The 27,668-nt window shown below is 46.7% G+C and overlaps 1 protein-coding gene across 2 annotated transcripts in view; it reads left to right on the top strand.

Moving 5' to 3' along the window:
* LOC144134897 (epoxide hydrolase 4-like) overlaps nt 1-27,668 on the top strand; it is a 55,353-nt gene that overhangs the window by 7,476 nt on the left and 20,209 nt on the right. For both annotated transcript variants that reach the window (XM_077667704.1, XM_077667705.1), the window contains exons 2-5: nt 2,814-3,043; nt 5,268-5,291; nt 8,643-8,779; nt 13,376-13,488. In XM_077667704.1, coding sequence (XP_077523830.1) covers nt 2,855-3,043; nt 5,268-5,291; nt 8,643-8,779; nt 13,376-13,488 — 463 coding nt within the window. In that variant the 5' untranslated portion in view covers nt 2,814-2,854. The remainder of the gene's footprint in view (nt 1-2,813; nt 3,044-5,267; nt 5,292-8,642; nt 8,780-13,375; nt 13,489-27,668) is intronic.

Here is a 27,668-nt window from a genome sequence, read left to right as displayed (position 1 = left end):
TGTATTTTTCGAGTAGTTTTTATTGATGAAAAAGAGAGCGCCAGAAAAGTGAGTAAATATCCAAACTGGCTGAATTGTGCACATTGAAAAACAATTCGTTCAGGATGTAAATTTTTGGAAGGTTTTTACTGAGGCCAAGTTATATGCTGACACATATTTCTTCACATCCGTTTTTGCAGGAGAAGCGTTTGATACTCTGATCTTTTTTTAGTTTAAGTGAAGTGAATTTCCGCAAGCCATTAAATTACGTTCAGTGTCTCCCATCTCATAATTTTATCTCTGTATACTGCAGACAAAAAATTGGCAGTGGCTAAGTTCAGCTAAGCCAGGATATGCGTAGCGAAAGCAAAGGCATACCATGGTTAGCCTTGGTTAATCTTGATTGCAAGTCCAGGTAAGTTTGGTTATGTAGGTATGTATTGTTGATACTAGACTAAACACTGACGGCGTGACATGCCGCGTTTCAGGCTACGTCTCTGTTACGCCTATTCTGTAGGCGAACGGCACTTTGTTGTTCGGTTTCTTGAGCCCGCTGAAGTCTCTTGGTCGCATTCTATCGTTCATCACGGGCCGTCTTCAGTGAAGCAGGACTCGGGTCTCTCCTCCGGCTGCAATCGCTGCTGCTAGCGGTGGAGACACCGGACGTTATACGTGCCTGTCTCGCGGCGGCATATTCCTGCGGCGTTTAGCCGGTCGTTCGGCGCGCTGTTCGTCTGTTTCCTCGGTGATTCGGTTCCTCTTCATCTGGTTGCGCTCTCGATTCCAGGCCTCCTCCAGCTTATCAAAATTGTCGCCGTCCATACTGTCGCCTCAACTGTGGTTGCGGCGCACGCCAGCTCTCCTTTTCAATCCCGGGACATCTTATCACGCATGCGACGAAGCTGTCGAAGCGAGCAGAGGCGAGCGCAACGACGAGGAACGCGGTGTCACGTCCTACCAAACGGCGGCGGCGAGCGACGCGGTGTGACGTCATGCCAGATGGCGCAGCGAGCGCGCGAAGGACAGCAACCTTCCGCGGCGAGGCGCGCGTTTTGACGTCACGTGCCCCCATGAAGTACCGCCACGGCGAAATCGCGAGTTTGCGGACAATAAAGCTTTCGCTTTAAAAAAAATGAGAAGCCTGTACGTGAAATTGCAGGCGACCGGTAAACATGTCACTAGTCGTGGCAGGACGCTGCGCGCGGCTTTCATGTGAAAGATGCACTAGCGCCACCACGCGGCGGCACAAGATTGAGGTGGTTTTCACATCACCGAGGCCGCTGCTCTCCAGCCTCCCTCGCCCCACTACCCCTGTCTAGTTCGCTATAGTGCACCCTCCCACGGCATCGCCTAGGCCCATGGCGCCAGGTGTCTTTTTTTAGTTAGTTACCGTAACTAACAAGAGAGGGCGTCACGGACAGCGTGATTCCTATGCGCGTTCGCGGGAGAGCGCATTATCCTCAGTTGGGGAACGTCTTCGGGAGCTGACGTATCGCCAGCGGCGTTCCGCTCTCCGGCCAGCGGGGCGAGGCCTCGTAGGGAGGAATGTTCTCCCGCACCTCCTCCCATCCAGCCTCGAAGTCTGCCGTGCCCCTAGAGTGGGGAACATTCCCTCGTAACCTTGCTGGTGAGTCCGACGACCCCGATCCCGACGGGCGACCTTAACCACAGTTGAGGTAACTACGGCGTTATAGCTGGCGTTATAGTTGTTGTAGCAAGAAATGCCTGTTTGTGTCAGCCAGAGTGTCGTTCATTTCTTCCCTCTGAGGAAGGCCTACCGTCGTCAGCGTGCGCTCGGTAGCGCACGCGATCACGGGAGGGGGTCCGGGCGGTTTTGAACTGTGTCAGCTGCGGTTAAGTGAAGAGAAACTGTTTATCCCCCCTTTTAAAACCCCACAATTTTTTATGATAGTCATTTGAACTAAAGTCGCATGAATAAAAGCCGCTACAAGCAATCAATTCTGAATTAACTACAACGCAACCACAACGTCACAAGGAAAGGACAACACATGAACGCATGTGTTGTCCTTCCCTTGTGCCGTTGTCTTTGGGCCACCGGTCATTATATCGTGCACCAACTCGCCCCATAGGCTGTTATTACTACGATCGATCTATTCGAGTTCCCGTTAACAGCTGCGCCATTAACACGAGCGATTAAAGGGTAGAAAGACATTAAAGGGTAGAAAGAGATGGATAATAAATGTAACATTCGTGCAAGGTGCGTGCAGTCATGTTGGAGCGCGTTTTTTCGCGCAGCAGGTGTCGAAAAAATAGGAACCTTAGCCTTGACTGAATCATTCCAAGATCATTCGAAAGTTTCGTACAGTGAAAGGAATTGAGAGCTGAATAATTTTGGTGTCGTTACGATCTACGTCCCTTGTGAGCAATACTAAAACTGTGCACTGTTGATACATTAGACATGTTGCCACTATGTTAACTTAGCTTTCTATACTTCAAATTAAAGGGTAGACTTCAAGATTACAATGCAAAAAAACATTTCTCTCCTGCACCTGGAATTTTAAAGAAGCAGAACTGCAGGAAACTTACAACACACCTCTAAAGCACGCTAAAAGCTAAGACAAATAATCTAGAAAATAAAAGCCGCTACTAAAGCCGGTAAGGAAAAGAGTGCTAGAGCGAATGAGGATAGTATGGTTTTCAGTTATGTTTTTGCAACGTAACAAGTCCGCTGCGTAAGGCAGCGCTCTCATTACGGTGTTTTGTTTCCATCAGACGCTTCTTATGTCCCATGGACTGATACTACAGTCCTTAGTTCTCTCCAAGAAAGAGAGCTGCCATATCAGTAGTATAATCGTGGCGTCTTTTCATTTTAGATACCACTTCGACAACTTTTGGCGGATAAATTTTCACCACGATGCTGCCACCAGCACTTGGCAAGGTGATTTTTCTTGCTATCGGCACAAGTATGTGGATTTGGATGCAGGCGTACGTCAAAATACAAGTGGCGTTGCATGGAAAAGTAATACTGACACCCGAACGTCGTGGAGAACCGCCTGAGTTCAGGAACAAGACTCTTGGAACCCATCGATACGTCAATTTAACGGTAGGTGCCACATTCCTCCCGAGTGGAATGTGCTTTCAATTTTAAAGATGTTATATTTTGGGCTAGCTGGGCTACCTGGACACATAAACAAAAAAAGACAAATCTGGACGCTAACTTGCACATGATTCATTGAGGGAACAACTACGGCTTATATATATCCGCAGGCCTGCACAGGCGCAGCCTAACACTTGGAAAATAGCCAGCAGAAAGTTATCACACTAGACGTGATAGTGTGGCAACTTTCTATTGCCACCATATATATATATATATATATATATATATATATATATATATATATATATATATATATATATATATATATATATATATATATGCCGTGGTTGTCCCTCACTATATCGGTTGCAAGTTAGCGCCCGTGCGTGTTTGTGTTTCTTTCTGTGTCCTGTCGTGTTTGCGCTAAAAATATGTATACTTTGTGCTTTCTACTGTTTCGCCTTTCAGAGAAATTTTTAAGTGCCTTGGCCCACTCATTTTGTTTTCTTCGCTCCAATTTTTTAAGCTTCATTTATTCAAAAAGCAGCTTTTATCGCCTTTCATTGGTAAGAAAGACAATTGCATAGCGTTTTATAAATAGGACGAAAGTAAAATATTAAAAGGAAAACCAAACAAAATTGGAGACTACATATATCGACCCCTAAAATGGTCCTTAAAAAGCTGAGACAAGTTCACAGTTGCCTCATGTACATTTGTGTCCATTGCGGCGACAACTCTTACCTTGTGTTGCTCCTTAGCGACACACGAGTACTTTGTACAACAGGCGCAAATGTAGATAGCGTATCGCGATCAGCTATCGGCGCCCAGAAGATCACATCGAAACTCACCAAACATGGTTATATCCTTGGTGTTTCGAACCACACGCCTTCATCTATTCTGAAGGTGTGCACACACTTTACACTCTAGCGGGAACCTATTCGCTATTTCAGCATCACTCGCGAACAAAAGGGCCAATCAACGGGATAAAGTTCAAAGAAGATTCCACAGTTTAAACAAGATGATTAACACGGGCCAACGGAAAAGACAGATTGCCGAACAACAGGAGGGCACTGAAACTTAAAAGACTTAAAAATGTAGTGGAAAATGACTAAGGATTGCTTGCTGAAAACTAGGCAAATAATGGAGAAGTTGCTCGACAGGAGACACGGTTACTTCATTTTCAGGCAGGAAGCTAAGTGATATGGTGCCAAAGTTTCGAATTACCTAGGGCTTCCAAAACTCATGTGTGCGTTTTTCGTGTTACCTTCTTAAAATGTTAGACCTGCCGAAGACCGGGCAGAAATAGGAGGCATATTACTGCACCTGCCTCTCTCGGGTACTCTGTTATGTTCACGCAAGCACTAGTTCATGCATATTACCGTTTGTACGACGTAGGACGCACCACATGAGAACGAAACCCGACTGCCCACAGAAGACGGACGTGGGTTGATGATTAGTTGCTTGTATTGTGTCGTTTACGGGCTTTCTGTCGGATCACTGTTTCCAGACCTTTTTTTTCCAGATCCTTGCCATTTCGTTAGGCGCCGAAGAAGATACGCGGACTCGGAGTTTGCGGACAATCAACTTCGTTGAGTGGGTGACTTCATGAACTGGATGTACAGAACCCCTACTAGCGCAGTAGTCTGAGCGGTGTTTTTTTGGGCGATGATTTTGGAGCAGATAGCTCGGCAATTTTTCGGATATATCCGTTACGAGCAAGTGGGAAAACACATTAGGCACTCACTTCAAATACCGTGTGCCCATTTTGTTCTAACCAGCTTCCGGGCGTAGTTTTTACAGTTGACAAAGACGAGGCTTCTCGAATTGCACATTGCAGATTCAACCAAAAATTCATTACGGGACGCACCGTATCATCCCACCAAACCGAATATCATTCGACTCACCCCGGCAGCGTTTATTCTGTACACTCATGAAGTCACTCTTACAGTCAAGATTGCCGGAAAGCTCGGAGCCCGCGTACCTTCTTCGGCTCCTAACAAATTCTATTCTTGTTATGATATCAGGCTGCATTTAGTGAACGCTTCTCTATGCGTTCGCTGCCAAGTAGTAATTTAAGGAATAATGACGCTTAACACCTTGCTAGAAGGAATTTTATTTCTCTTTCGTTCTTAAACACCTTTGTACTGTAATGAATGAGCATGTGAAAGAACGAAAAAATGAAACGACCAGCTCTGCAGTCTTGCTACAATTATCATCTTTTCTCTTATAGATCACCCGGAAGTCAAAGAACATAGTAAGTGATTTAAATATATTTACAAAATTTTATTCTTCCCATATTTATCCATATTAATCCTATACTGGGACTGCCCATGGCACAGAAGATGAAAACGTAACTTTTCAGCTCTAAAAGCAAGCTGTCTACCCTTCAGCCAACAGTGCCAAGGCACTTATACGGAACTGCCTCAAATCATCGTTTAGTTACTAAAAAAAACTAAATGAAATATTTTCTGCGCTAAAAATGCAAGTCTGCTCAAAGCCGTCATTAGACCTTTCAGTAAATATGTGGGCCGCAATTGAACTGAGGTGAACGCCAGGAACCTCAGGTTTGTGAAGCCACCGCGTGCGGTCAGTTAACACTGCCTCTCTCCGTTTCCTTTATGACAAGAAAATTCAACGCCAGGACAGGCACGCTATGTATTAATTTTGTCACGAAGTTTCAGAATGCATGAGGCTAAATACCCTTTTTTATTCAGTACAAACAAAAAGTTCGGAAAATATTAAATCCAAAGAATACGCATGTCATTATTCTTACCTAGGCATTAATCGGGGTACAAATAAAAAGTTCGATTCATATTAAACCCAAAGAAGACGCATATCATAACCTTTACCTAGACATTGTGCAGGGAGGTGAGTAGCGCTGATTGTGCTGAGTATTTTAATTTATTTATTTATTTATTTATTTATTTATTTATTTATTTATTTATTTATTTATTTATTTGAAAATACTGCAGCCCCATTCCAGGGGCTATAGCAGGAGTGGTTACATATATCATGCGGTACAGTTGCGCGCATAAAGGGGTACATGGCAAAATGTGAAACAAACGCTGCATACATCATATAATGCTACGTCTCAATTTCGGACGCAAAATCAGACACAGAAAAGGCACGTATATTTCCATTTAAAGAGTTCCAACTCTCCACGGTAAGCGGAAAAAAACTGTATTTGAAAGCTTTAGTACAGGCAAAAAAGGGTTGGATATTAAGATCGTGATGGCTCCTGGTTAGAGATGGTTTTGAAAACGTGATATGCTTACTCTCTGAGAGGCAATTAGCAGAATGCACTATTGAGTGAAGATGTTTTAAGGACTCAGTTTTCCGGCGGGATGCGAGCGGACTTAAGTTTAAGGAAGATATCGCAGATGAGGGTGAAAAATGAAAGTCGTAGCGGCGAAAAATAAATCTTACAGCTTTTCGTTGTACAGATTCTATTTGATCAATTTCACATTGCTTATATGGATTCTAAACATTGGAAGCGTATTCAAGAATAGGGCGAATTAGAGTTTTATACATGACCAATTTCGTCTCTTTAGGAGCATCCCGTACTGTGCGCCTCAAGTAACCTACCTTTTTAAGAGCTTTAGCTGTGATATGATCGATGTGTTTTGACCATGACATATTGTGTGAAAAAAACAACGTCAAGATATTTATATTCATGTACCCTTTACAGGGATGAATAATCGTAATTAGAAGGGCATGAATAATTGTAATTAGAATTGTAATTGTAATTGTTGCATTTCAATCTGTTTTCACCAATGAATCTGGCGCATCGCCTCGTGCACCTCCGACCACTGTACTTCCTCTTGTACAACGTCCGTCGTTTCATTCTTATGATATTTTCACTGTAATAGAAAACATGAAGCTCTCGACATCAGCTAGCATCGACGAAACAAATTCCAAACAGAGAGCACCAAGCACATTTCTGTTGAATTCTTGTCGCTCCTTTTCACGCAAGCACTTACTAAAGGAAGCTTACCGGATGAATGGAAAGCTAGGAAGGTCGTTCCAGAGTACAAATCAGATGACAAGCAATCTCCTCTTTATTATCACCCCATTTCTCTAACCAGCGTCCTATGTAGAATATTGGAACAACTCACTTGCTTCCAAATCATGAAGTTTCTGGATGATGACAAGTTTTTTCGTCCTTGGCAATATTGATTCCGTAAGGGGTTTTCTTGCGAAACCCCGCTGCCAATTTTCACTCATGTTCTGTGTGATAATCTTGATTCTAATATCCAAACTGATGCCTTTTTCTTAGATTTGCTAGACCATTTGACCCCGTACCTCAAGTGCATTTACTACCAAAGCCAGTGCGACTAATTTTATAGCCAAATCTCTTTCCATGGACCAGTGCATCTAACATGTCAGGTTCTCGTGTCTGCGAACGATTGCGTCATCTATCACACAGTGAGCAATATATGCCCCCACACAGTTTATCAAAATGATCTTAATCAGTTTTCCGTAAATCCAGAAGTACGTTTTCATACGCACATGAAACAGAGTGGACGAGTGTGCTTGCGTGAACGTGAAGAAGTGGAAAGAGTGGAAAAGATTTCGATATTCCCCGCTCTGATTTAAATGTGAGCTGTTTATTCCCAGTTTAATTTCTTCCCGCGCTACCATGCCAGCCTTGGGCTGGTTTCTGTTCTTATATTTATGTGAATCACTGGCCTTGTGCTGACTGTAACACATCAGTTGGCATTACTTGATGCTGTTATTTTCGTGAACTGAATTCTCTTTTAGAGCTCAATATTCTTCTCAGCATGCCATTTACGCCTTTCATTGCACCTTTGATTTATGTGCTTAAAATATTTTACTGTCTGCGACCTGAAGAGGTGTGAGTGTGGAAGGAGGTTGAGATTATTTTTTTTCTAGCTTTCAGTGCAAATTGTGTTTGAATGTCATCGCTGAAGTTTCGAATCTTTCACTAATTTTATCTTATTTCAAAAGACCTGGAAATGCAGAGATTTAGTCCGCATTTGTAAAAACTTACCTTTAATATTTATATGGGCTGCCCTGCCTGCTTAAAACTACGAATAGTTCACGGTACACATAAAATGTTCCTAGCAAAGAGGAATAAATTGTTTAGAGTAAAAAGACAGTGTACTCTCATTCGCAGTTTTCCTTCCAGTCACCTCTGAAGTAATCATGAAGTAGCAACACATCAAGCGGACAAAGCAATCTGGAAACAACGTGCAGTTTTCTCCTCCTAGCTCAAGGCATTTTATTTTCCTGCTACTCTTTTCACGGAGCATACTTTGGCTTCCTTGATGTCGGTCACGCGTCTTTTAATACCGGGGACGTAACTGTATTAATCGGTTCCTAACTATCAACCCAGACGCTTCAGGAAATTAAAAGCCCCGAGCAAAGAAGCGCTGCCAAGTGTGGTGCGAAGTCTCCTTTTCCACCAAGCGTGTAGAAATAAAAAGGTTCGCACCTTTTTTCACCCCTGAAAAAAAAATTACCACAAACCTCTCACGCTCTACAAATAAGATGAAAGGGAAATCGCCGTCACTTGTTCTCTGGCAGAAACGAGTTGAGAGGCTACAAGGCGATGAAATATTGTTATTTTTTATTTTTATTCCAGACAATTCAAGTTCATTACGTGACAATAGGCTGCGATGCACATGATGAGCATGACACCATGCTTCTTTTATTGCATGGATTCTTGGATTTTTGGTACATCTGGAACAGGCAGATGCCAACCTTTGGCAAAGAATTTTGGTCAGTATGCTTTTTACACTGTCCTTTCCTGTTTCACGGTCCTCTGAGGCAAGGCTGCTAATGTGACAACTCGAAATGAACAAGGTTTAACAGGAAGAATCTTGTGGTTCTATAGATGGAAACCGTTCAACAGTATCGTGAATACTGCAGCAAACAGTTCTAGGCGCTTCAGAGCAATGAAAGCGTGGATTATTGACCCACACCACACGGTGCGCGGTGCTCTGGGGCCGCACCGTTACATTCGCTTCTGGTGTAGATGGAAAAGGAGGCCGCCAGTGAAGCATGTTCACTGAGCCGAAGAAGAGCTTGAGTCCAAGCGCTGATGTGCGGCAGCCAGCGGCAGCGCCCTGCGGAACAGAGAGCTGTTCAACGCGCTGCAATTGGAGTAATGGTGCTAGAAAGTGATCACAATGCCCATCTTCCAATGCAAAAATGAACATTTAAATGTCGGGAACGATACGCAGAGGTGATACGACGTACGCAGGATATCCTCCTTATCAACAACGAGAAGCACGGGTCATGATACACAGGCATAAAATAATAAACTCCACGAGCGGAAAGAATGCGCAGCCAAAGAAAACACGATAACAAGATACTGAAGGGTGAGCATTGGAGCGACAACGCAATCCAGCGAAAAAAGATGCAGCCGTCAAGAAGTGTGAACATGCCCAGCAATGATAATATTTCTTCTGGTAAATGCTGAATTTAACATCACTACTGAAAAGCTTGCATCGTCTGTAGTTTTGTTGATCAGGGCGGCAAAAAAAATTGCGTCAACATCTTCAGTGGCTAGTTTGCAGCTGTCAGTGAAGTCCAACTTGATGGTTTGCGGAACTCGCCGTGGCGTCGCTACCAGAGAAAAGAACGCCAAGTATTCAGCTCTCTCATAAACAGCATGCCAGAACATCTTTATACTACTGCCACCATTGAATTCCATGGCAGTTATGGCGAGGAATCCTCATGCTTCTTCACTGTTGTAAACTTTCTATCTAGAAACTCGTAGAGGGCGTGCCAAAATTAGGCAACATTTTTGTGCTGCCAACAGAGGACTGAGAAGGCACCAGAAGAAGCAGTTAAAGCCCGCAAGAATTCGGTACTCATCTTCCTGATATATAGATGAAAATAGAATGGGTTGTGGAACGACCACCACCTCAATATTTTCTTTCCCCGGGTTTGATTGCTACGTCGCTATTTAAAACACAACAAAATAAGAGAAAATGCAATTCTAGCACAAAAAGTTCTAATCAATGTTTTCCTTGAATAGCACCGTCGGCATGATTGATTAATAATGACTGTCATGATCTCAGCTTCTGTTGAAAATACGAACAAGGTGTGGGCGGCACACAAAGGCGCAAATAATGCCTGCTGGCGGGAGCAGGACATTGCATCAATTTTCTACCAGTTTCGCATATAGCGCGTTTCTTCTTGCTAATACAAACATCGGAATAATGAAACAGTTTATAATGAAATGATGGATATAACGAAGAAATTGAAATTCTTCCTTGAGCAGCCATAGAAGGCCATGGAGCTGATATATGATTTTCTACGGAGTCAGATTTTCCTAGGATGCAATATAACCAAACGCCAATGAGCTCCACTTCGCGCTGAGTATGTCAGTTTGCCAGGGTGACCTACATTTCCGTGCCTATTCAACGTGGCCAGCTGCAGTGGCCAACTCTGTGCCCTAGCTCTGGTTTCCTGGTCCCATGCACAGTTAAGAAAAAAAAATTGGTTTTGGGGGAAAATAAATGGCGCAGTATTTCTCTCAAATATCGGCGTACACCTGAACCGCGCCGTAAGGAAAGGGACAAATGCGGGACTGAGAGAAGAAAAGGAAGAAAGAGGAGCTGTAGTGGAGGCTCCGGTTTGATTTCGACCACCTGGGGATCTTTAACGTGCACTGACATCACACAGCACACGGGCGCCTTAACGTTTCGCCTCCATCGAAACGCGGCTGCCGCGGTCGGGTTCGAAACAGGGTATGCCGGCTCCGTAGAAGAGCGCCTTAACCACTGAGTCGCCACGGCCCGTCCATGTAGGACTCCATTTTCATTTTCGCAGAATGGGCGCATGATTTAAGCAGCTTAGCAGTGCGTTCGTTGTGTTCGATGGTATCGTTCAATTCGCAGGGCGAAGTGGCAGAAAACCAAGACAGAAAACATTTTTACTTTGGCCCGGCATACGCATTCTGCACTAAATATCCCTGTTACGCGAAGCAATGTTTTGGCCCACGAGCTTATGAGCTTTGCGGGAAAGCTACCAAAACATGTACTGTCACCTCTGCGTTTCATCTTTACAGCGGCCCGTACAAGCTTAAGCACACAGACACAAAAAAGATAGAATGAATACGGCGTTGAACATTTTTTATGTGTCTCTCCCTGTCCTCAACTACATTAGTCCCCTAAGACACACATGCTTATGAGCTTTGCGGAAAGGCTACCAAAACATGTAATGACGAAAAAATCGCCCTTGCGTTCCTTCTTTACAGCGGCCCGTAGAAGCTTAAGCACTAAAACAAAATGAATGAAAACAGAGTTAAAAATTTTTTGAAATGTCTCTCCCTGTCCTCAACTACATTATACCCCCAAGACTCTTTTTCTAGGCCGTGAATGCCATGCAGGCTACGGAGGACATTAGGGTTGGGGGGGGGGGGGGGGGGCTGTAGACAAGACTGACATGTTCGGGTTTTTAATTTTAGATATATCTTCGGATACATGCGGTTGTAACCACAATGACATGGACAAGTTTCTCTTTTTTGGAGGGAGGGAGGGGTGGGTGATAAAGCCAGTTTGTTGTAAAGAAGGCGAGTGAGTGGGCGTAACCAGTACGCACGTGGATCGTACACAGCGGTTACGCGACCGGTGTGCATATCTGCAAAAGGAAATGAAATAAAAAGTCTGCCTCTGATGCAGTTACTACGACCGTATTTGGCTTCAAATCAGGCGTTTTTAGCGAAGAAAGGATTCCTTATTCAAAGTCCAGCGGTGCATATTATCCAGCATTATTCACGGTAGTCTGCAGCCTATTCCCCTTTTGGACACGCGTGCCGGCCGGAGACACAGTAGGGGGAACGACGAAAGATCCCCCCAAAGAACAGAGCGTCGTTTTGGGACATGTGTGCCCAACCGCAGTGCGTCTTTAATTATTGTCGCTAATTAAATACGCAGCGTGAAAAGAACTTGACTAATGTGGTAAACGGTTGCATGGCGGCTTAACATGGCCGCCAGTTCAACTGAAGATTTGTTTTATTATTTTCCGGAAAACCTATAGCCTCAATGAATCGCACCATCTCTCAAAAAACCGTATCACATTCAGCAACCTCGTAGTATACACTGTTAGTCCATCAAACGGCTCACTTCACCCGCACGTAAAAATTCTGGGAGACACATACAAGCGTCAAGGAGACGCCACTAGTCAGGAGACCGGTCTTGTGTAAAATATGCCCCTTCCCAGCCCATCCTCCACGAATACTGTTTGAAAGCGCACCAAATTTGAACCGACAAACCTGCTAATTTCTAATGATAGCTAATTTCTTTACAAAGAACATTGTCTAATTGTTCACGGCCGTATTTGGAACCTATCTTTAATTTAAACATGGCCTACTCCTAATTTAACTTACGGCAGGCTGTCATGAATTCACGCAGTTAATTGTTAATCTCTAAGTTTCAACAAACAACCTAACCTCATCTTAGCCCTGTTATAATTTAACCTAATCTAGTCCTAGCTAAATGCATTGGCGAGTGTGGTAAGCTACAGCTCAATGAGAGCGGCCTTATGCTACGCATGACATCAACACTGCCAGAACAAAGACCTGCGCGAAGCAATTGACTAGACATATGCAAGGCAGCGAAGGGCTCTTTGGGATACACTTAACATGATTGAAGCCAGCGGTCAATCAAAACAAGGAGAGTATAGCGCGGTAGATTGTGTTCATCACAGTGCCAAATACTTTGCACAATCATTCAGGTAGATTATAACTGTACAGGAATAAAGAAAACCACATGCTGGCAGTGAGATGCGAACTAACGACCTCCGCATGTCGCGTCCAGTACTGTACCATTTATGCCCATTATAACTTATGTGTGGATCTTACCCCGTGTATAAAGCACCTTTGTGCAGCGAAACGAGCCCTTCAGCTATCGATACTGATGTGCACAATACGCTTGTCAGTATTTGTCGGAGACAAATTTGAACCGTCCCAACAATTCTGGACAAAAGCATTTTTGAACGAAAAAGAGTTTATGATCACAATTTTTTTCATATATTGTAAGATATCACTATGATAATATATGTAGCCGAAGATCTCCCGGTTTCCGCAGGCTTCCATTTTTCTGCTATTAATGTTTCTGCTATCATCAAAAGCGTTCGCATTGCTTTTCTATGGCAGACTTAACTTCTCAATGCGAGGAATTTGCTACATATCGGAAAAATGAACCCTCTAATATTTTTATACTATTACCTTAGTTTTTTCACTATTGAAACGATTCGTATAAGGACATTAGACGTTAGTACTGCATTGTTTTGATGACATAAAGCTTACTATCCTTATTTCTCGTCTCCTTAAAAATATTTTCTCTTTCCTCACCCTACTTACAGTGTGGTAGCGCCAGATTTGCGTGGCTACGGGCATACTACCAGACCTGTGGACTCAGCCGAATACCGAATGGTAAACTTGATTCGAGATGTGAAAGGATTGATCAAGGCTCTAAGTAAGTTCAATTTTTGTACAAGCCATTATAGGGGGGCAGTAACCGCTTTCTTTTTTTTATTATCAAATGGAAGCCAGCGTCATACAAGAGTCGTCAGTACTGGAACTTTGCGTCGAATTTAAAGCCAAAAACCTTTCAGTTGTAGATATAAATTTATTTATTGGTGCATATTTTCGCAAACTCTCAACAGTGGTTCAATGGCGCTTCTGCTTTTAACGATCCTCACAGCACAAAAATGCAGGAATTCGTATAGAACATTGATTAATGAATGAATCTGAGAATTCCGCCTAGTACCTTCCGAATAAAGCTCATCCGCCGTTTACTTCAGGGCCATTACATAGCGTTTTGAGGACGCCGAAAATACGAACGATTGTAATCACTGCAACTATTCCTGGTAAGTAGTAACAACCAACAGCTGACGGCCACTCCGCTCGTAGGAAGTCCGAATATATTTGCCAATCTTTCTTACAGAAACGTGCTGACCATTAGGAAAGTTTGCATCAGATGCAACGGTAGATGTGTAGCAGCAGCAGCGGCCTTGCCTTCCGGTGGAGAGTCATATCTTCTTACTTGCATCGATCGGTTTACTCGCTGGCCCGAAGCGTTGCCTCTGACACCATCACCAGTGACACCAGTGACACCATCGCCAGAACCTTAGCCTCCCGGTACGGGGTTCCCTCGACCAGCACGACTCACCGTTTGGCCCAGCTTGAACCTTCACTTTTTAATAACCTTATGACTTTATTTGGAAAACTGCTGCTTACCATCCCATCGCCAACAGCATGATCGAACGCTTCCATCGTTCGCTAAAAAGATCCCTCAAAGCCCAACTAGACCCCACCCACTGGACTGCCTGCCTACCACTGGTTCTGCTCAGCCTCCGTGCTACACTGAAACAAGATCTTCGATGCACTCAGGCAGAACTTGTCTTCGGCTCACCCCTGCGTCTTCCTGGTGAATTTCTCGAATCTACCGATTCGTCTACAAGTCCCGACCCTACCGATTACGTGACGCTGCTCCACTATTTTGCTGTCATCTCCGACGCCAGTCTCGACCATCTTCACATGTTCCACCCGAACTCGAGACTCGTACGCACGTCTTTGTTCGCCATGACTCTGCCCGCAAGCCGTTTCAGCGCCCCTACGACGGCCCTTCCGTGTACTCTAAAGGAAGGAAGGAAGGCCTCAGACGTTGCTGGCACATACCCACTACGGGGGAGTGGCCAAGACACAGGCGGTTAATTACTGGATACAGGAAAGTTTTGACGGGAAAAGCAGTGGCAATAGTATTTAGTCTGATAGATTGGTAGAGGGAAGGAAAGGGGTCCAGTTAACTTGGAGATCGAAGACGGGACAATTGCTTAATGTGCATAATAGTACACAATGCCGGTAATGTTCCAATGTCGTACTGACTGAGAGCGGGAAAAAGAAATTAGAATGGGAGTCGCTGCGCGTTTGTTGAAGAAAATTTTGCACAGCAGAGCGCACACTCCTGTCGCTTCGTCCAAGCAAGGAAGCGCCAATGGAAAGAACAACCGCGGAAGACACCGGCAAGCCCAGTTGATGAAATGGAATTTGCAAAAGACGCTTCCTCAAATGAGAAAAGCGGCGGCAGAACAGCAGGAAGTGATCTATTGTCTCAGGTTCGGCACAAAAAGGGCACAGTGGGGAAGCTGCCAGGCCAGATCTGTGAAGGTAGAAATTTAGAAGGGGAACCCGGCAACGCAAGCGCGTGAAAGAGACCTCTAGTCTGCGGGAGCGCCAGTCTTTGCTACTCCAAGGATGCAGAAGATGCTGATATTCGGGAGATGATGTAAGAGCCGAGGCAGCAAATTCCTGAAATATTGTGTAGCTGCGAAACCTCACCGCAGCTGTATATGCACACGATGGTAGGACAGCAACAATTGGGCCGCTGAGAGAGGCTCTTGATAAGGTATCTGCAACCTCATTTAAGTGAAAGCCCATGTGACCTGGTGCCCAAAGCAACATTACAGAATTTAGATGGTGCGGAATCAGGAACTTAAAGAGGCGTAATGGCCGAGAGTCAGTGGGTGAAGAAGAACATCGAAGTTCTTCGTCGTCGACATTCATGGGCGCACTGACTACATTTCCATCGACCGCTTGAATCCAGCCTTCACAGAGGATTCCCCGCCCACTGGAGCTTCATGTGTGCTTTCTCTGTCCAACCGGCCGGCTGCCCTCTTCCGCCATCTTTTCCGCCCACTACTCAGAAGCGGAAAATATCGTTCCGGCTCCCAGCTTCACCGGAATCCTTCACTAGCAGGGGAGGGGGGGGGGGGGGGGGGGCTAGTTTAGCAGCAGCAGCGGCCTTACGCAGCTGCCGAAGGTGATGACGCCGAAGTGCAGCAGAATTGAGCTGCCTCCTCGTGCTGGCGTCACGCGCCGTTCGGCTGCACGCCGTCATACGTTCTAGCATTTCAGCCAGTAAATCAATCATTTCCTTCATCGTGCCGGCCTTATACTGATTGGTGCGACAGATGACATATCATTGTAGATACATCCTTCAATTAGAAGAGCTGTTTAGGAAGAGATCACCTGAAATTTTTACCGGTGTTGGCATTATCTACAGCTGCCTTTATAAACGAGAAAGCAACCGAATATTTTAATGAGAGCTGTGCAGCGCCTGGAGCATTTTTTCCATTTGCATGGCATTCAAAGGAAAAGCGGATCCTTAATTTGAAGATCGCCTCAGTACATTCTACGATGCTTGCTTTTTTTGGAAAAATAGAGCACGAGTGATATAATATTGACGTGATCCTAGTTCGTGAAACAAAATTTTCGCGGCAACCATGCAGTAAAAAATAGCATTCAAGCCGGTTCAATATCCTGCAAGCTCACTAACATTGTCCCTTCGGAAGCAGTTCAAGAATGGCGCCGTGATAGAAACGACAGAGCGCGTCTGCTCTGGGCTGTTCGCTTTTATACACCAGGGGTCTCAAACTCATACTGCGATGCGGCCAGCCTTGAGGAAATTTTTACTCCCGAGGGGCAGAAGTCGGAAAATAACAAAACTACGAGTGGGGTCAATCTGACTTTTTTTCTTTTGGGGGGGGGGGGGGGGGGAGGATCTGTGTGAAGAGCACCAATTTCGCAATGTGTTAGATAAAAAGAACTGCGAAGATAATTAGCCCCGTCAAGATGAAATTTTATTCTATACCGCATAAATTGCGCGGTAAGATAAAAGCTGCTATCAAGCTTTTAGCAAGCCAGCAGCATGCTAGCATGCTGCTGGCTTGAGGTCTGACAACGCTTAAAAGCGAGAAGGGACGCAATATCAGGCGTTAGGTGTTGTGCGAATGCGGATCGCATTTTGGATCTGAGGTGTTCGTCTTTCATCCTTGACAGCAGAGCAGATTTTTTCACTTTCATTAAAGAGATGAGGGGCTCGAAAAGTATGTGCTTCCAAACCGAGAAATGATGCTTGCCGTTTGGTGCCGTCGAAAGTTACCGTATCTGAAAGGGAAAAATTCCGGAACATCTGCGTCTCCAGACTGGTGTCGTAATGTGGCTGGTTTCGAGTTCAAAAAGCTCAATTTACAGCTCGGGGTCAACATTTTCGACACATTTTATTTCATTTATTAACACTGTCAGCCTCCTTAAGGGACAGTGACATGAGTGGAAAAAACAAAAAGAAACTGAACAGCGAAATAAGTAATCCAGAAAATGCTGAAAACCACAATTATAGATTAGTCAATAAAAGAATCGTCTCTTAAATACACACACGAAAAAACACAAATGCATCACATAGAAATCAGAAAAATAGCTATCTTATGCAGCATCAATCTGACCTAGTCGCCCTGTGTTACTGCCATAGATGAAATTTTGTAAGTGGCGCAGAAATTCACCTGATGATGACGACCGAACAGCAGAATCTGGAAGAGCGTTTCAGTTTTTACACGTTCGGGAAAAATAACTAAACTTGAAACAATTATTTTTTAGTCAGTAATGAGATAAACTTACATGGCGATGCCTTGATGTTTCTTTAGTTTTGATCTGAAAGGAATCTAATTTATTTATTTTAAGAACTGTTGATAATGAGGTAAATACTTTTTAGACTTTCATATCTGGTTCTGGATTCTAGAACGGAGAAAATTTGGAACTGTTTGGAGACGCTGGGGACGTCTTTTTTTGTTTTTAAGGAAAGGAAATGACGCAGTAACTGTCTCACATATTTTTTATTATTCGAGAAGTGTGCCATGAGGCATAAGTTTGAAAAGGAAAGGGCGGGGAAGGAATGCACGGGATTGAAAGTTAAAAGAAGGAGTGAAGAACCGTTGCGCTGAGGTAGTCGCGGAGGTTGTTAATGAAACGGTTGTCCATTGTCCACTTCACGAAGTCACTTTCGCGGTTCCACCACAGGCCCACCTCCCTGAGGAGCCGTTTTCTGATAGCAGCCGTCGCTGGGCACGTCCACAACAAGTGCCGCACATCACATATGTCCGGTGGAGTGCCACAGTGTAGGGCACCTGTCAGGTAGTGGCAGATCTTTGGCACGCCACCGATGACGGACAGATGGTGTCAGAGCCGCCCCTGCCCGAATCCGGCGCACGGATACCTCCTCCTGCCGAGTAAGACTACGGGGGAGAGGGAGCGAACACGGAGGAATTAGAGCGCGTATTCGCTGGCGCAGAACTTCGGAATCAGAAACGTGGGACAGGAACGGATCTGGGGGAAGAGGGGAAGGTGGCGGATCGTCTAATGTATGAAGATGAGTCATAGCATCCGCTTGAATGTTATGTGAATCCTGGGCATGGCCGCGGATCCAGTGTATGCGCACAGGACATGGATACTTTGCGCAGAGCACATGAATAGATTGTGAAATCTGGAACGTTCGTCGAACAGCCTTAAGCTGTTTAAGGGCGGCGCGGGAGTCGGTGTAAATGTGAACTGTATTGAATGTTGGAACGAGCGGAAGGGAAGCAATGGCATTGTAAATGGCTTGAAGTTCCAATGCCAGGGGAGTGCACGTATCCGCAGTATACGTCGCGCGAGAGTTGAGATGCGGATGAGATCGACTATACACAGCAGTAACTCCTCTCTCTGCAGAATGAGATGCATCCGTGTATAATATGCACCCTTCAGGCAGATACGCTGCTGATACAGACGGGGAAACAGTGGGGCGATTGTCAGTGAGCTGGCAATAGGACCACGGTGGAAGTGTCTTTAAACGATGAAGTTTGAGAGACTGTTTTCGAGCTCTATTTGCCACCCGTTGGTCGATGATTTCACTGAGTGTATTAAGTTGGGCGAACTATATATGTTATGACGCGCATAGCCTCACGATTGATAGCTTCAAGGGAGTCCCACTTTCTGCGGGTGAGACGTTGAAATTGAGCCTGATATACTATCCGTGGCTAAAGGATAGAGCGCACAAGCTGGCGGGCCGTATGAGCACGTGCGCCACCAGAGCGCATAGCTATGCGACGAATCAGACCTAAAGTAGCGTGAGCCGATTTACGGGTACCTGTCAGCCACGGGGTGCCAGTCCCAGATGTATGGAGGAGAAGACCAAGAATACGAACAGTTTCTGCCTGAGGAATCAGAGAATTATGTACCGTAAAATTTAAAGGGGGAGCTTACCGTAAGGCGGCTTTATTTCCAGTTCGAATGAAACATGATTTAGTAGGAGAGAGTGTTAGACCCAGAGGTGGGAGGCCGACTGATGAATAGACGCATATGGATGACAGCACCACAAGGTGATACAATCGGCATATGCAAGCACGCGGATAGAAGGCATGGTCTCTAGGGCTCGAACAAGAGGAATTAAAGCCACATTAAATAATGGGGGGGGGCGAGAACGGAGCCCTGCGGCACTCCTCTATTGGAAGTGAAATTACCAAAGGGCTTTCCGTGGACACGCACGCTGAAGGTTCGATTTGCTAAAAACGCGTGAATGGAGAGGAGGAACCGGTGAGGGAGACCAAGACTTTGAAGGGAGGCAAGAATGGCCGAGTGAAGGATGTTATCATATGCCTTTGTTATGTCTGTAGCGATTACGGTTCGTACAAGGTGACTCTGTGGAGAGTGGTCAAGCACGTCAGCAGCCAAAGTAGCAAGGCCGTCCTCCGTTCCAATTTGTGGGCGGAAACCAATTTGGGAATCTGGGTAACAATCATGGGATTCCAGCCACCATGATAAGCATGCGGCTGGAATGTTTTCATAAAGCTTGCAGATGGTAGGGGTAGGGGAAACTGGACGAAGAGCCGAGAGAGATACTGGAGGCTGACCTGACTTGGGTATTGGAACCACAATAGAATGCTTCCAGTCTACCGGCATGACGCCAGAAAGCCACACTTCGTTAAAGGTATCAAGTAGGGTTTCCAAAGCCCTCCCGTCCAAGTTACGGAATAAGGAGTTAGGTATGGCGTCGTGCCCGGGAGTAGTAGTAGTTTTTAAACGGTCAATGGAGGTCAGCAGCTCTGCCATGGTGAGGTCAGAAGTAATCCCATCGGGGGGCTCTGTTACCGATAAGTCAGGTGGAGACGTAGCAGTGCAGTCATGGTTTGGAAAAAATTGACGGGCCGCTTGTTGTGCAAATGTGTCCTCATCCACATTGAGCGCGAGGCGAATGCTCTCTGTGTAATCTGCAACCTGAGAAGGGCGCTCCATGGCGTGAAACACTCTCCAAAGATGTCGATTGCCCTGCGTAGAGGACAGGCGGGCACAGCATGCAGCCCATCGTTGCCTGCCTAGCCGCTTTGCATAGCGCCGCGCCCGTGTGGTAGCGCGGTGAAGAGTAGGAAGAGCCAATGGGTCATGGGGGGACGAGTAGCGTAAAGATCCGCCTGGCGACGAAGAGCCCACAGATTCAAGAGATGTATGTCCGGGTTTGGGTCGTCTTCATTTACAGTAGTGGTAATCGTGTGAGTAGCGACAACAGCAGATGGAGTAGACAATGCTGAAGAGGGGTTGAATGTAGATAAATGATTGTCTGCGTGTACAGAGTCCCATGATGTTATTCGTACAGTGCGGCGTATTTTCCGTAGACGCGTAGGCGTGAGGGAGATAAAAATAGGGCTGTGATCGCTAGCCCAAGTATCAGAATCAACAGCCCAACGAGGGTTACCGGGGCCTAACCACCAAGTCAAATCAGGTGAATACGGGCCACTTCGTGGGCGGGTAGAAGTATTCGGGTGGTTTAAAAGTTGAAAGGAATGATCTGAAAAGCTCCCTTGGATGTGTGAACCCCTTGAGGAATCCGATGGGTAACCACACGCAGTGTGTGCGCCGTTGAAGTCACCACCAACTAGAATAGGGATACCCGAGTTGGTAGAACGTAGAAAACGAACCCATCCCAGATTGAGAGATGCGGAGCCAGGACGACTATAAAAAGAAACTAGAATAAGGGGTGTGCGTGCAGGTTTTACGAGAAGGGCGACAACCTCTTGACGTGTGTTGTACCACCGTAAAGGTCGAGCGGTGTGTGCGGAACTGAACTGTGAATATAAATTGCAGATTTACTTGGGCTGAGGGAGGAGGCGGTGCAACGGCGATCAGGGATAGAGGGTGAATGGTATGCGCAGAAACCTGAAAGGCGTGGAAGTGCATTATGCTCTTGCAGTAGGAACGCCCATGCCCTCAGCTTTCCGTCGCGAAGGCGGATGTTCACTTCAGAGGCCTTATTAGCGAATCCTCGACAGTTCCACTGCACCACCACCGATGATGATGCGCTATCCAAGATTTTCAGGAGATCACTTATGTCTGTAAGAAATGCAGCAGAATGAATCCACTTCTGGCTTGACGGTTAAGCAATTCGCTTATTTATATCCTTCAAGAATTTGTCGATTTCATCCATGAGGTAAAAAAATCTCTTTCCAACATTTTCGCTGCTTAACCAGTGACCTTCTGTGTGGTTGAGGATCACCTAATAACACAAAATAAGTGTTTATTCCCTCTTCCTTTCTCTCCCTCTAGATATCTTTTTATTGTTACATTCATCCTCTTGTAAACAAAAGTGAATGTATGGTGGCTGAGCGCACTTAAAGGTCCACAGAAAGGGGTGTTTGAGCTTGGCTTTAAAATTCTTGCACTATGTAGAGTACAGGCCACCGAGCGTTCATGCCGCGTACGAGACCTCAAAAGCGAGTGGGAAATTTACAATAAATTTTTAAAAATTCCTGCTTTCGTACCACGCGGCGACGCGCGGTGCCGGGCTTTTGCACGAATACCTGGCGGACGAAGTCACGTCTTGCAAATGACGTCAGCATCCGGGGGTATTCATTGGTTCACAGCGCCGAATTCTTGCAGACGTCACGCGCTACCGCGGCCCGGCGGAGGTTGGGGAGGGGCAGAGTGAGTGGGGCCGACAGAGGAGCGCCGCAGTTTAGGTGTGCGAGAGGAGAGGGAAAGGCGCGAAGACGCGGAAGTTCAAATTTTGTCTGCATATAACTCAGCTTCCACAAATCGCGTTATTATTGCTATAATAATAATTATTGCTTTGGGATAATTATGAACCGTCGTCTTTCAACATCACAGACATATCGCCCCTTTATTGAGACCCCCTTTCTGTGTCTCTTTAAACGAGTCAAGTTCACTGCGTCGAACAAAAATGTCCATGACATGTTTCATAATCAGTGTCTTACTACATAGTTCTTCCTGTTGTAATATGCACCACAAACTCATAGTGACTTCCAGCCCTTCAAGCTTTGTTCGCAAACGTCCTACAAGATCGTCCCTGCTTCTGAGCACTGATGGTTTACTGTCGGCTGCCAGGTACACCATCCACCCCCGGTGCAATCCGGTCTGTTCGATAACTCTTTCAAGCAACGAAGTGATGTCCGCTCCTGTACTGGTGGCTTCCATTGCAAGAATGCCCAGTAGTTCTTCAGGCAGGGTATGATTTTTGTCTAGCCCCTAAAAATGGCACTTTAGGCATTACCACTAAGGCCACTGCTTTTATCAGTGGCGAGAGAAAGAGCTTAGAAGTCCCGGAATCAGTGTATTAACGCGTTTTCAAAGTCTCAGTAAATCTCAGTAATAACCGGAGCAACCGGACTGAGTGAAAGGCTTGTGTTTTCAAATCGAAAAAAATTAGAAACTGGTTTTGAGGAAGGGAAATGACGTAGTAACTGTCTTGCATATTTTGGTGGACACTCGAACCGCGCCGTAAGGTAAGAGGTAGAGAGTGAAAGAAGAAAGGAAGAAAGAAGTGCCGTAATGAAGGTCTCCGGAATAATTTCTACCACCTGGAGATCTTTACCGTGCACTGACATCGCGCTGCATACAGGCACCTTTTGCGTGTCACCTCCATCGAAACGCTGCCGCCGTGGTCGAGTTCGAACCCGGGTACTCTTTTTTTTTTTTTATTCGAGAAGTGTGCCATGAGGCATAAGTTGAAAAAGGAAAGGGGGGAAGGAATGCACGGGATTGAAAGTTAAAAGAAGGAGTGAAGAACCGTTGCGCTGAGGTAGTCGCAGAGGTTGTTAATGAAACGGTTGTCCATTGTCCACTTCACGAAGTCACTTTCGCGGTTCCACCGCAGGCCCACCTCCCTGAGGAGCCGTTTTCTGATAGCAGCCGTCGCTGGGCACGTCCACAACAAGTGCCGCACATCACATATGTCCGGTGCAGCGCCACAGTGAGGGCACCTGTCAGGTAGTGGCAGATCTTTGGCACGCCACCGATGACGGACAGATGGTGTCAGAGCCGCCCCTGCCCGAATCCGGCGCACGGATACCTCCTCCTGCCGAGTAAGACTACGGGGGAGAGGGTGCGAACACGGAGGAATTAGAGCGCGTGTTCGCTGGCGCAGAACTTCGGAATCGGAAACGTGGGACAGGAACGGATCTGGGGGAAGAGGGGAAGGTGGCGGATCGTCTAATGTATGAAGATGAGTCATAGCATCCGCTTGAATGTTATGTGGATCCTGGGCATGGCCGCGAATCCAGTGTATGCGCACAGGACATGGATACTTTGCGCAGAGCACATGAATAGATTGTGAAATCTGGAACGTTCGTCGAACAGCCTTCAGCTGTTTAAGGGCGGCGCGGGAGTCGGTGTAAATGTGAACTGTATTGAATGTTGGAACGAGCGGAAGGGAAGCAATGGCATTGTAAATGGCTTGAAGTTCCAATGCCAGGGGAGTGCACGTATCCGCAGTATACGTCGCGCGAGAGTTGAGATGCGGATGAGATGGACTATACACAGCAGTAACTCCCCTCTCTGCAGAATGAGATGCATCCTTGTATAATATGCACCCTTCAGGCAGATACGCTGCTGATACCGACGGGGAAACAGTGGGGCGATTGTCAGTGAGCTGGCAATAGGACCACGGTGGAAGTGTCTTTAAACGATGAAGTTTGAGAGACTGTTTTCGAGCTCTATTTGCCACCCGTTGGTCGATGATCTCACTGAGTGTATTAAGTTGGGCGAACTCCTGTAGCACAGGTATGGGTGTTAAACGAGGCAGATATGTTATGACGCGCATAGCCTCACGATTGATAGCTTCAAGGGAGTCCCACTGTCTGCGGGTGAGACGTTGAAATTGAGCCTGATATACTATCCGTGGCTGAAGGATAGAGCGCACAAGCTGGCGGGCCGTATGAGCACGTGCGCCACCAGAGCGCATAGCTATGCGACGAATCAGACCTAGAGTAGCGTGAGCCGATTTACGGGTGGCTGTCAGCCACGGGGTGCCAGTCCCAGATGTATGGAGGAGAAGACCAAGAATACGAACAGTTTCTACCTGAGGAATCAGAGAATTATGTACCGTAAAATTTAAAGGGGGAGCTTTCCGTAAGGCGGCTTTATTTCCAATTCGAATGAAACATGATTTAGTAGGAGAGAGTGTTAGACCCAAAGGTGGGAGGCGAGATGTCAATACATCCAGCGCGTGTTGAAGGACCGACTGATGAATAGACGCATCTGGATGACAGCACCACAAGGTGATATCATCGGCATATGCAAGCACGCGGATAGAAGGGATGGTCTCTAGGGCTCGAACCAGAGGAATTAAAGCCACATTAAATAATGTGGGGGCGAGAACGGAGCCCTGCGGCACTCCTCTATTGGAAGTGAAATTACCAAAGGGCTTTCCGTGGACACGCACGCTGAAGGTTCGATTTGCTAAAAAGGCGTGAATGGAGAGGAGGAACCGGTGAGGGAGACCAAGAGTTTGAAGGGAGGCAAGAATGGCAGAGTGAAGGATGTTATCATATGCCTTTGTTATGTCTTTAGCGATTACGGTTCGTACAAGGTGACTCTGTGGAGAGTGGTCAAGCACGTCAGCAGCCAAAGTAGCAAGGCCGTCCTCCGTTCCAATATGTGGGCGGAAACCAATTTGGGAATCTGGGTAACAATCATGGGATTCCAGCCACCATGATAAGCGTGCGGCTAGAATGTTTTCATAAAGCTTGCAGATGGTAGGGGTAAGGGAAATTGGACGAAGGGCCGAGAGAGATACTGGAGGCTGACCTGACTTGGGGATTGGAACCACAATAGAATGCAGCCAGTCTCCCGGCATGACGCCAGAAAGCCACACTTCGTTAAAAGTATCAAGTAGGGTTTCCAAAGCCCTCCCTTCCAAGTTACGGAATAAGGAGTTAGGTATGCCGTCGTGCCCGGGAGTAGTAGTAGTTTTTAAACGGTCAATGGAGGCCAGCAGCTCTGCCATGGTGAGGTCAGAAGTAATCCCATCGGGGGGCTCTGTTACCGATAAGTCAGGTGGAGACGTAGCGGTGCAGTCATGGTTTGGAAAAAATTGACGGGCCGCTTGTTGTGCAAATGTGTCCTCATCCACATTTAGCGCGAGGCGAATGCTCTCTGTGTAATCTGCAACCTGAGAAGGGCGCTCCATGGCGTGAAACACTCTCCAAAGATGTCGATTGCCCTGCGTAGAGGACAGGCGGGCACACCATGCAGCCCAGCGTTGCCTGCCTAGCCGCTTTGCATAGCGCCGCGCCCGTGCGGTAGCGCGGTGAAGAGTAGGAAGGGCCGAAGGGTCATCGGGGTGACGAGTAGCGTAAAGATCCGCCTGGCGACGAAGAGCCCACAGATTCAAGAGATGTATGTCCGGGTTTGGGTCATCTTCATTTACAGTAGTGGTAATAGTGTGAGTAGCGAGAACATCAGATAGAGTAGACAATGCTGAAGAGGGGTTGAATGTAGATAAATGATTGTCTGCGCGTACAGAATCCCATGATGTTATTCGTACAGTGCGGCGTATTTTCCTTAGACGCGTAGGCGTGAGGGAGATAAAAATAGGGCTGTGATCGCTACCCCAAGTATCAGAATCAACAGCCCAACGAGGGTTACCGGGGCCTAACCACCAAGTCAAATCAGGTGAATACGGGCCACCTCGTGGGCGGGTAGAAGTATTCGGGTGGTTTAAAAGTTGAAAGGAATGATCTGAAAAGCTCCCTTGGATGTGTGAACCCCTTGAGGAATCCGATGGGTAACCCCACGCAGTGTGTGCGCCGTTGAAGTCACCGCCAACTAGAATAGGGATACCCGAGTTGGTAGAACGTAGAAAACGAACCCATCCCAGATTGGGAGATGCGGAGCCAGGACGACTATAAAAAGAAACTAGAATAAGGGGTGTGCGTGCAGGTTTTACGAGAAGGGCGACAACCTCTTGACGTGTGTTGCACCACCGTGAAAGGTCGAGCGGTGTGTGCGGAACTGAACTGTGAATATAAATTGCAGATTTACCTGGGCTGAGGGAGGAGGCGGTGCAACGGCGATCAGGGATAGATGGTGAATGGTATGCGCAGAAACCTGAAAGGCGTGGGAGTGCATTATGCTCTTGCAGTAGGAACGCCCATGCCCTCAGCTTTCCGTCGCGAAGGCGGATGTTCATTTCAGAGGCCTTATTAGCGAAACCGCGACAGTTCCACTGCACCACCACCGATGATGATGCGCTATCCATGACGAGGCCGAAGAGCTTCCACGATGAGGGATGTCACCTGCTTCATCAGCGCTAATATCTTGTCCACTGTCGGGGTAGTCACGGCTAACAGGTGGTCGGCACCTGATTGTGGCCCAGTGCTTACCCTAGGTGATTCCTCTGATGATTGCTCCCGAGTTATGAGAATTCTTCGAGAGGATTGAGAACGACGCTGTTCCCGGCGCTGGGTGAGTTCGTCTAGTCGGCGGCGAGCCTCCGCGATTGCATTGTCTAAAGCTGTGTCTTCATCTGTAGTATCCACATGTGATGGATGCACTGGACGTTTGGGCGTACCATTTGATCCGGGAAGGTGAGCCGCTTGTGCATATGTACGCTGGCGAGGAGACATATGGTGAGCAGCAGGCTCAGATAAAGGAAGTTCAGGGAAGTCGTTGTCGTCACATGCGAGAGCTGCAAAGCAATTACTTGTAGGAACATCCATTTTTGCAGGCGACTTGTGAAACTTCTTCTCTTGCTTCTTCTTTGGACAAGCGGGGGAGCGAATGTCATGGTCCGGCGATTTGCACAGGGCACAATGAGCTGTTGGTTCCTTCATGTCGGCCACAGCTGCTGGATTAGGGCAGGTATTTTGCATATGTCCTTCTTTGTGGCAGTGATAGCAAAAAATACGACGAGGTCGGAAGGGCTGTGGTTTGACGATCGCACCGTAGTAGGTAAGGTACTTCGGGAGAGTCAACGGGCCTTGCAGGATGAGCAGGTATGAGCCCCGGCGACCCATAGGCCGTGCTTGCAGTACAACATGAGTTGAGCAGCGAATATTTGCGCGCACCTCCTCGGGAGGGCTCGTGCTGTCGACATGATAAACCATGCAGCGGAGTGTGTCAGGACCAGATGCAAAATATATTTGCACCGGGACATGCTTGCTGTCATCCAGGGGGATCCGCGTAACTGCGCAAAGTTTCTGGGCGTCCATCAAGGATGACAAGTTTACCGTGATGGTGTTCGATGGGCGATGGACGACAAACCCGCAGTAGTTCGAAGAGCCAAGGGCATGGTCAATTGTGGCTTGAACATTCCGGGCAGGGATGGCAGTCATATCAAAGCGCAATGTAGGCTTGATGGTAACGCGGAACGAGTTCGCAGCAGGCGGAAGAGAGCCTTGACTCACGGGAGGCATCTGTGGAGGAGGCTCAGACGCTGGTGACGGCCCTTGGTGGGAATACTGAACTGGCGCGACGGGCACAGTTTCTTGAGGGAGTGCCACGGGCACGGAGGCGGTAGAGCAGTCCATGTCACAGGCCAAAGTCGTAGCATCG

The sequence above is a fragment of the Amblyomma americanum genome, chromosome 5 (genome assembly GCF_052857255.1).
Source record: "Amblyomma americanum isolate KBUSLIRL-KWMA chromosome 5, ASM5285725v1, whole genome shotgun sequence".
In the NCBI taxonomy this organism is placed as follows: domain Eukaryota; kingdom Metazoa; phylum Arthropoda; class Arachnida; order Ixodida; family Ixodidae; genus Amblyomma; species Amblyomma americanum.
Note: the sequence above shows the minus strand (reverse complement) of the source record. Positions and strands in the feature narration are given on the sequence as shown.